This window comes from Galeopterus variegatus, unplaced genomic scaffold (genome assembly GCF_000696425.1).
Source record: "Galeopterus variegatus unplaced genomic scaffold, G_variegatus-3.0.2 Scaffold4406, whole genome shotgun sequence".
In the NCBI taxonomy this organism is placed as follows: Eukaryota; Metazoa; Chordata; class Mammalia; order Dermoptera; family Cynocephalidae; genus Galeopterus; species Galeopterus variegatus.
The window spans coordinates 99,709-110,520 of record NW_007730517.1 but is presented as its reverse complement, the minus strand read 5'-3'; the positions used below and the strand labels follow the sequence as shown (position 1 = coordinate 110,520).

The 10,812-nt window shown below is 44.9% G+C and overlaps 1 protein-coding gene across 1 annotated transcript in view; it reads left to right on the top strand.

Moving 5' to 3' along the window:
• Positions 1–10,812, top strand: part of ASAP1 (ArfGAP with SH3 domain, ankyrin repeat and PH domain 1) — a 105,973-nt gene that overhangs the window by 78,396 nt on the left and 16,765 nt on the right. The window contains exon 19 of the mRNA XM_008587499.1: positions 10,567–10,636. Within this exon, the coding sequence (XP_008585721.1) occupies positions 10,567–10,636 (70 nt within the window). The remainder of the gene's footprint in view (positions 1–10,566; positions 10,637–10,812) is intronic.

Genomic DNA, 10,812 nt, shown 5'->3' with positions numbered 1-10,812 from the left:
TCCTGACATTGAGTTCCAGAAGCCACACAGACTGCTATCAGTGAGGCACATAGGAGATCAGCCTCCTAGGCAGCATTTCTCCATGGTGCCTGCAACTTCCCTCTGTGGGCCCTGGGGGTAGGCTCTAGGCAGGAGGAAGTGGTAGAGAACCAGACCTTTAACTCTCCCTAGGCCTTGCCTGTCCACCCCACAGTAGCACATGTCAAAGGTCATCAGGTTCCCAAACTACATTTTTTCCTCTAAAATCTGAGTCTTTGCTCATAGTATGCGCTCAACTTAGAATATTCTTCTCTCCTTTATCTCGCTGCTTAGTCATCCTTCAAGATCTGCTCTCCTGGAACCTGCTTAAAAGGTCTTCCCCAGGCTACCCCCCACTCCCAAATCTTTGTTTCCCCTCTAGCATAGGGAGTGTCCAAGTGGCTGTTTCCTTACTGCCTTTCCCAGTGCATGAACTCCGTATGAGGGCAAGTGCTGTTTCTCTCTCAGTAGAATAGAGTGCTCTAAAGTGAACTCTAGTGTCATACTGCCTGGATTCTACTCCTGTCTCTGACACTTGATAGCCCTGTGGCTTTGGGCAAGTATCTTTAAATTGTTTACTGCTTCAGTTTCTCCAACTGCAAAATGGGGCTGGTAATAGTACATATATTATACACATGGTCTTCAATAAGCTGATGGAAGGATTATTATCTTTTCATTTTCTCACGAATTTTTTGAAGTACCCTCATACAGGGAGTTATGGTGAAGGTTCAGTGGGAAAGACCATAAAGCAGAGTACTCAGAACATAGAAAGCACTCAATAAGTGTTAGCTACTTTTACCATTATTCTCAGCCTGGCATTTTGCTAGATGGCTAGATGGTAGACTGTCACATGTATTACAAACCAGTTAATTTCCTGAGGCTGCTATAACACATGCCACAAACTTGGTGTTGTGGTATGAATGTGTCCCCCAAAACTCACGTGTTGTAAATTTAGTTTTTAATGCAGCAGCACTGGGAGATGCGGCCTAATGGGAGGCGTTTGGGTCACGAGGGCTCCACTTTCACATGCAAATTAATGCTGCTATAGAAAGGGCTTACGGGAGCAGGTTATCTGTCTTCTGCCATATGAGAACATGGCATTCGTCCTCTCTTGCCCTTCTGCCTCTCACCATATGGTATGCAGCAAAAAGGCCAAACCAGATGCTAGCACCTTGATTTTGACTTCCCAGACTCCAGAGTTCAGAAGTAAATTTCTGTTCTATATAAGTAATCCAGTCTCAGGTATTCTGTTGTAGCAGCACAAAATGGACTAAGACACTTGGTGTCTTTTTTTTTTTAAAAAAGATGACCGGTAAGGGGATCTTAACCCTTGACTTGGTGTTGTCAGCACCACGCTCACCCAGTGAGCGAACCGGCCATCCCTATATGGGATCCGAACCCGAGGCCTTGGTGTTATCAGCACCGCACTCTCCCGAGTGAGCCACGGGCCGGCCCAGACACTTGGTGTCTTTTTTTTTTTTTTTTAAAAAAGATGACCGGTAAGGGGATCTTAACCCTTGACTTGGTGTTGTCAGCACCACGCTCACCCAGTGAGCGAACCGGCCATCCCTATATGGGATCCGAACCCGAGGCCTTGGTGTTATCAGCACCGCACTCTCCCGAGTGAGCCACGGGCCGGCCCAGACACTTGGTGTCTTTACTTGATCTTAGCTAAAAGGCTGAGAAGCAATTAACATTTGTTTTCTCAAAATTTATTCTCTGAGTTCTGGAGGCAAAAAGACCCCAAATCCTGTAAGGCTGTGCCTTTCTCCAGAGGATCTCGAGGAAGAATCTATCACTTGCCTCTCTCAACATCTGGTGGCTCCAAGCGGTTTTTGGATGATGACTGCACCACTTCTATCAGGCTATGTCTCCATGGCCATCTTGCCTCCACCACCTCCTCTCTATGCCCTCAAAACTCCCCTTGCTTCTCTATTTTAAGAATATGTGTAATATCAATTAGGGCCCATCTGAATTTCCTATGGTAATCTCATCTCAAAATCCTTAACTCAATTATATTTGCAAAGACCCTTTTTCCTAATAAGGTCACATTTACAAATTCCAGGAATTAGGACTTAATATCTTTGGGTGGCCATTTTTCAACCTACTAGAGCTTGCCCTGTGGTCCCCAAAGATTAACATTTATCCCATATGCAAAATACATTCACCCCATCCCAACATCCCAGAAGTCTCAACCCTGTCTTGGTCCTTGTTCTTTTTAGTCTTCAGAAAAGATGCCAGCCAGCCATATAACCAGCACCATCATCATCACCCCCGTGACCTGCGTGCAGCACAGCAGCCTCTTTCCTCAGCCAGAAGGAAATGTCCACCTGTCAAGTTTTAAGGCTTTGTACCCTTGATGGGTTCTCCCACATTTTTGTTTCTAGTCCAGGGGTACCGCAGCATTCAAGTTATTTGCAGAACAGCCATGACTGCAGATCCTGGCTCTACTGGTGATCACACTTTTCTCTGTGCTGTTTGAGTCCACCCAGTCCTCCATGCTGGCCTTTAAGAAGGAGGTAGAGCTTCAGTGCAGACTTGAAAGATGAGTGGAATAGGCGGGAAGAAATAAGCAAGGCACTTGATGTTGGGACATGTGAGAACAAGGGCCAGAGGATGTTACCTTTAATGCATCTACTTCACCAAAGGCTACACTTCATTACAGAGGCTGTGTCTTTCTCCCTCTCTAACTCCATTTTGTGCCTTCATAAATTCTTGATAATGGTTTGTGGCTAATAAGAAAAAAGAAAATAGTTCTTCATTATATCGAATCTTTAGATAAAAAACTACATGTGTGACATTTTCGAAGTTTAACACTTAAAAGTGTTTTCACAGAGTGCTGAGCACTGTGTTAGGTATTTTGCATGCATTAATTTATCTGATTCTTAACCACAGTTCCATAGAGCAGGAAATGCTATTCCCTTGACTTTAAGGATACTAAGACTCCAAAAGATTAAGTAACTTGCCCCAATTCTCATAGCTGGTATCTTGGGGGGCAGGATTTGTCTGCAGCCTGTGTGGCTGAGATCCGGCACTCATTGCCCTCTCCATGTCTGCTGTGTACTGCACGTGAAGGCTCTGTGCTCGAAAAAAGCAGTCGAGTGAGTCCATTGGCCATTCCTCCTCTCAGCAGTTGTTTTTGTGCTCAGGAAGCTGAGGCGTGAAAGAGACGCTCCCTTAGTGCAGGTAGCCTGCCTGGCTGTGCCTCCGTGTCCACCTGCAGCATGGTGTCCTGGCGTGCGGCTCCAGCTCTGCCCGGGCAAGGAGGGCTCCTCCAGGCTTCTTCCCTGCCAGAACCACAAGGTCCACAGTGCCCAAAATAGCCCAGGCATCACACTGCTGAAGTCCCGCTTCTGTGATGAACTCAGCCATCTGTCTCAGGAGACTTCTAAGGCAGGCTTTTGATCAGAAAACAAATAGGCCTGTGGGCAGATTTGGGTTTTGTGGGGCTTCATGATTTTTGAAGTGGCATTTCATTAAAGCTCCCCCTTTTTTCTTTTATAACCTACTTTGTAACAGGCCAACACAAAATTTAACACAAGATAAATGATAAGGAAATGAGGACAAAGGGAGAATAAATGTAGCAAAGGTGAAGTTCAGGAGTGTGATCACAAAATGTGACATGAGATCACACACAGTGACTGGAAGTGGACCGTGGATTTGACCCTAAGATTCTCACAGTCAAGAGCAAAGGAAAAAATAGAAATAGTCATCTAGTTACAGTAGCCATAAACCTGTTCTCACACTTGAGATTCTTGTAATTAATACCTGAGAACACTTTCCCTCTGGGACCTNACCCGAGGCCTTGGTGTTATCAGCACCGCACTCTCCCGAGTGAGCCACGGGCCGGCCCAGACACTTGGTGTCTTTACTTGATCTTAGCTAAAAGGCTGAGAAGCAATTAACATTTGTTTTCTCAAAATTTATTCTCTGAGTTCTGGAGGCAAAAAGACCCCAAATCCTGTAAGGCTGTGCCTTTCTCCAGAGGATCTCGAGGAAGAATCTATCACTTGCCTCTCTCAACATCTGGTGGCTCCAAGCGGTTTTTGGATGATGACTGCACCACTTCTATCAGGCTATGTCTCCATGGCCATCTTGCCTCCACCACCTCCTCTCTATGCCCTCAAAACTCCCCTTGCTTCTCTATTTTAAGAATATGTGTAATATCAATTAGGGCCCATCTGAATTTCCTATGGTAATCTCATCTCAAAATCCTTAACTCAATTATATTTGCAAAGACCCTTTTTCCTAATAAGGTCACATTTACAAATTCCAGGAATTAGGACTTAATATCTTTGGGTGGCCATTTTTCAACCTACTAGAGCTTGCCCTGTGGTCCCCAAAGATTAACATTTATCCCATATGCAAAATACATTCACCCCATCCCAACATCCCAGAAGTCTCAACCCTGTCTTGGTCCTTGTTCTTTTTAGTCTTCAGAAAAGATGCCAGCCAGCCATATAACCAGCACCATCATCATCACCCCCGTGACCTGCGTGCAGCACAGCAGCCTCTTTCCTCAGCCAGAAGGAAATGTCCACCTGTCAAGTTTTAAGGCTTTGTACCCTTGATGGGTTCTCCCACATTTTTGTTTCTAGTCCAGGGGTACCGCAGCATTCAAGTTATTTGCAGAACAGCCATGACTGCAGATCCTGGCTCTACTGGTGATCACACTTTTCTCTGTGCTGTTTGAGTCCACCCAGTCCTCCATGCTGGCCTTTAAGAAGGAGGTAGAGCTTCAGTGCAGACTTGAAAGATGAGTGGAATAGGCGGGAAGAAATAAGCAAGGCACTTGATGTTGGGACATGTGAGAACAAGGGCCAGAGGATGTTACCTTTAATGCATCTACTTCACCAAAGGCTACACTTCATTACAGAGGCTGTGTCTTTCTCCCTCTCTAACTCCATTTTGTGCCTTCATAAATTCTTGATAATGGTTTGTGGCTAATAAGAAAAAAGAAAATAGTTCTTCATTATATCGAATCTTTAGATAAAAAACTACATGTGTGACATTTTCGAAGTTTAACACTTAAAAGTGTTTTCACAGAGTGCTGAGCACTGTGTTAGGTATTTTGCATGCATTAATTTATCTGATTCTTAACCACAGTTCCATAGAGCAGGAAATGCTATTCCCTTGACTTTAAGGATACTAAGACTCCAAAAGATTAAGTAACTTGCCCCAATTCTCATAGCTGGTATCTTGGGGGGCAGGATTTGTCTGCAGCCTGTGTGGCTGAGATCCGGCACTCATTGCCCTCTCCATGTCTGCTGTGTACTGCACGTGAAGGCTCTGTGCTCGAAAAAAGCAGTCGAGTGAGTCCATTGGCCATTCCTCCTCTCAGCAGTTGTTTTTGTGCTCAGGAAGCTGAGGCGTGAAAGAGACGCTCCCTTAGTGCAGGTAGCCTGCCTGGCTGTGCCTCCGTGTCCACCTGCAGCATGGTGTCCTGGCGTGCGGCTCCAGCTCTGCCCGGGCAAGGAGGGCTCCTCCAGGCTTCTTCCCTGCCAGAACCACAAGGTCCACAGTGCCCAAAATAGCCCAGGCATCACACTGCTGAAGTCCCGCTTCTGTGATGAACTCAGCCATCTGTCTCAGGAGACTTCTAAGGCAGGCTTTTGATCAGAAAACAAATAGGCCTGTGGGCAGATTTGGGTTTTGTGGGGCTTCATGATTTTTGAAGTGGCATTTCATTAAAGCTCCCCCTTTTTTCTTTTATAACCTACTTTGTAACAGGCCAACACAAAATTTAACACAAGATAAATGATAAGGAAATGAGGACAAAGGGAGAATAAATGTAGCAAAGGTGAAGTTCAGGAGTGTGATCACAAAATGTGACATGAGATCACACACAGTGACTGGAAGTGGACCGTGGATTTGACCCTAAGGTTCTCACAGTCAAGAGCAAAGGAAAAAATAGAAATAGTCATCTAGTTACAGTAGCCATAACCACAAAATGTGACATGAGATCACACACAGTGACTGGAAGTGGACCGTGGATTTGACCCTAAGATTCTCACAGTCAAGAGCAAAGGAAAAAATAGAAATAGTCATCTAGTTACAGTAGCCATAAACCTGTTCTCACACTTGAGATTCTTGTAATTAATACCTGAGAACACTTTCCCTCTGGGACCTCCGTCCTTTGGTATTTGGAGAAATGTCTGCAGTAAACATTGAAGGAAACCGTAATGAGCACTGAATGAACATTCCAGAAGCCCAAGTTCTGATTCATGTTCTACCAATCCCTGGCTAAGTGACCTCTGGGAATCACTTATGTTCCTTATCTTTGGTCATTGGAACTTTAAACTGTATAGGCTTTTTGTTTTTTTGTTTTTAAATGTAGAGCAGGTAATGGATGAGAAACTACTACAGATTGATTCATTTCCCATATTTCAAGGCCAGGACTACCAGGTGAAAGGGCTCAATATTTGAAATATCTGATCTGAGTCATGCACGTCTACTTGTTGGAAGTGGCACTGGCTTGCAAAAGAGCCTTTGTGTAGGAGTTTCCTTATTCTTCTTTTTTCTTGGATTCCCAGTACATTTTCATGTCAACTTCTCCCCTCACCCCCAACCCCATTTTACATACAGTTCTGGAAATAATAATGGCTGCCACCGTTTATGTAGATTGTTCGCCATGTAGCAGGTACTGTGCACTTGTTCATACATTATTGTATTTAGCCCTCACAACCATCCTGTAATATAGGGCCTGTCACTCTCTTGTTTACTGATGCAGAAATTGAGACAGAAAAGTCAAATGACTTGCATAAAATCACAAATCAAGTAACTTCCGAACTGGGATTTGAACCAATTTCTGACTCCCAGGCCCATATACTAGTCCCCTACTCCAGAAGTTTTCTGGAGCCTCCGTGCCATTCACTGCTGAGCCATTGCCCTCTTCTCTTTCCACAAACCCGTGGCTTGCAGCTTCTGAGCTTAGGATGTGACCAAGGGCCTTGGCCACAGTTTCCTCAACTGCCTATTCAACATTTGTCTCCAGCTCGCTCTCTTTCACATTTGTATGACATACCAAGGTCCTTTTCAAAACTGCATGGAGGGGGAAAAAAAAGGATTGAGCAGCTTCCAAATTTTTGCTCCTCTTTCTCTTCTTTTCAATACTGTCTAATTTTCAGAATTTTTTCTAAGCCACACGTTTCTTCCCAGGCACAGCAGGTAGCCTTTGCCAGGCTCTGAGAATGACAGGATTCCTCTCAGGCAGACCACAGGTGCCTGCCCACCCAGGTGTGAGGAATCACACTGTGGGCAGAGAAGTTGATGGTAGCACTGTTGGTCCTATCTTCAGCAGGGACTTACTGACTGCTCAGTGCCAGACGTAGTGATAGAAAGTGGGGTTACAGAGATGAAGGAGGCAGAGTCCCTGTCTTTGAGGTGCCCACTCATTGCGTAAATCGGCATCATTTCTGTTACATTCCACCAAACAGCTATGGATAATAATAATCATTTGTGTCATGCTTCCTGTGGACCAGCAGTGTGCCCCATGCTTCATAGTTTACCTCTTTTAATGCTCATACACATCTAGTGTAGTGGGTACTATTGATATTCCCATTTATTAATAAGATGAGAGAATTGAGGCTTAGATGAGTAAACTGTGTTATTCAAACTCACGCCTACTGGTCAGTGGTACAGATGGAATTTAAAACCAGACTCGTCCAGCTGCAGAATCCACATCGTTAAACACTCTTCACAAGAAGGAAGGGGTAGTTAAGTCGACTAGGGAAGAATTCTCAGAAAGTAACTTTGGAGATGTTCTTTGAAGGTTGTTTAGGAATTCACCAGGAGTAGGAGGAGACAGGCATTGAAGGAGAAAGAACAGAAGGGGCAAAGTTAACAGAGGCATAGAAACACACAGTGTCTTTAGAGAGTGGAGAGTCAGTCTGAGTAGCCAGAGAGGAAGGTTAAATGAGGATTCTGGACATTTGGGCAGCAGCCCCTGATGTGATAACACATCTGGTGACAGTAGAGGGAATGACCACAGCAGAACCAGGCACTTTGGCAGCCCTGTTGGTCTCAAATTCACTCACACATAACTCATGCGTAACTAGATTAATTGATCACTTGTTTGGAATGTTTTCTTTTTTTTTCTTTTTTCTTTTTTTTTTTCCTTTTTGTCTTTTTTTCGTGTCCGGCAACGGATCGCAACCCTCAGTGTCGCGCCCGTACCGGACCGGGACCGGCAACGGAATCGCAACCCTTGGTGTTGCTCCCACACCTCGCTCAGCCAGTGAACAGGAACCGGTCTGTATGTGGGATCCAAACCCTTGGAGGGAGCGCCACCGCGCTCCCAAGCGGCGCACTGTAGCGGTGCGTCGCTCAGCCAGTGAGCAGGAACCGGTCTGTATGTGGGATCCGAACCCTTGGAGGGAGCGCCACCGCGCTCCCAAGTGGCGCACTGTAGCGGTGCACCACTGGGCCGGCCCTTGTTTGGAATGTTTTCTACCTAGAAATGGAATTAACAGATCCAATGGTTTAATCCTCAAACAGAACTTTCTCTGACATTTTGATTGTTATGGCTCATTTAAGTCTGAAAGTGTAAGATTTGATATCCAGCCCTAGAGACTCAGCATTGAGCACAGTGCTAGAAAGAAATGCCCACTTTAAAGGAAATCACAGTTCTGAGGGTTTCATAAGAGGTTACAAAAGAAGTCCATAAATATGAAGTTATGGGCTCGTGGTAATATATTGATGGTTGGAGGGAATATCTTATTAAAATTAAACAAAACTAAATTTGAAAGTCTTCACTTCTGGTATTGTCAGTTTAGCTTGTTTCTTCTTGTATCAGTGTCCTGGAGTTAGAGAACATTCTGTCCAGGAGGTCCAGTCTTAGCACTCTGGCAGCCTCTCCCTATTCAGTGAGTTCAAGAGGACTGGGAGGTGATAGTGTGGTAGTTCAGAGTACCTACCTTGGAGGTAGGTTGGTGGCTTTGTATCCCAGCTCTGACCCTTACCAGCTACTTGACCTTGGACAGTTTACTTCCTTGTGTGTTTCTTCATATAGTAAATGGGGAGTGATTACATTATTTATCTCATAAGTATAATTACTGTGAAGTACTTAGCACAATACCTTGCTCATAGTAAGTGCTCAATAAATGGCTGTTGCTGTATTTAATGTTATTATTGTGGCTTCACAAATATGGGTAATGAAGAGCACATAGATTTGTGGTCAGGACTCCCAGGTACATCATTCACTTGGAGGATCTGCAGCCATTCTTTCCCTTAGCCTCATTTCCTTTTCTTTAAAAAGGGGATAATGATGCCAGTTTCTCAAGTTGTTGTGAGGTAGGATGGCCAGACAGACGTAAAAACATGTGGGCAGCTTTAGGTGCTGTTAAGCAGATACATCATGCAGTGAGGAGTAGTTCAGTTCTCTCAACCCCTGTCCTCTTCATCTACCCTTCTGTTTCTGAGCCTCCTCAGCCAGCCTCTTCCCGGTGCCACCTGGGTGGTATTATGGGCATCTAGGCAGGGGAGGAAAGAGGTCTGCTGAAGGAAAGGAACACTTGGAGTTGCCAGAGCAGCCATTGGAAGAGCAGGCAAGGAACGAACTAGAGCCCCAAAGACATTGTGCCCCTTCAGGGTCCCAAGGATTCCTCCCGGCAGCCTGGTGCTCCAGGACTGCCCTGCACCCCTCCCTCCTCCTAAGGAATGGGTAACAGAAAAGCCCACTTTTATTCTAACCAGTCTTTTGATCTTCTCCTGGACCAAGCGCACTTACCTCGACCTGTATGCCTTTGGTTTTGCTGCTCCCCGACTAGAAAGTTCTTCTCCTGTTCAAGTGCCATGTCCTCTGAGGAGGACATTCCCTGCCCCCTCTTAGCAGTTAGATCTTAGACATAATTCCCTCTTCATTTTCACAGCAACCAACCTGACCCAACGTTCGTTTCATTCCCCATTGTTAGAATAGTTCCTTTGTGTAAGTCTCCCAGGCCAGAGGAGAAACTGCGAGAGCAGTGACATTTTATTTGCTTTTGTGCCTCCTACTCTATATTCATGCTTTGCACATAGTAGATCCTTAATAAATGTCAATGTTTGAATGAATGATGAGTCAGTAGGTGACTGAGGGCCTTGCCCAGCAGATGACCAGTTTTCACCATCCTGCTAGTAGTGTTCGCACACATACTCACAACTGGTGAGTTGTGTCTTTCTTCTGAGTCTGGTTACTAGAGGGTAGAATCCTAGCATGGAACATCTAGGTGAACTTGAAATTTACTGTTCTTTCCCTGCCCCCAAGCTAAGGACAAGGTCCTGACCCAATGGGACATCACCAAGTTCCTTTGATCTTAGAGGCCTTGCCCAGGAGCAGACTCCTCACTTCTTTGACATACTCCTTTTCTAGCAATAAAAACATTGTCAAAACCCAAAAAAGTGCTTACTTGTCTTTTGTTTGATGCCAGAAATGTATCTTGTTCTGGCTTGGGTTTTTTAAGTGCCTTTCTGGAACCTAAGGGATGCCTGTCTGTTTGCCAAACCCGTATATAGCCATAATCCATTTCCCTGTCTGAAGATGCAGCTTTTCACGTTCAATTTTCCTTGTAGGTAATGATGTGGGCCCATCATCTTCGAGTAAGACGACAAACAAGTTTGAGGGACTGTCTCAGCAGTCAAGGTAAGATATCTTAGCACTTTCTTTCTCCCATTGTACTCATAATTGTAACGAACAGAATTATATAAATGGTTTTAGCAGCTTGCCCAATGTTGCTCAAAGTGTAGTCAGCTGACCAGTGCTGGTTATGAAGAGAAACTAAATGTTCAACTCTCAAAATTTGCATATGGGTCTCATTG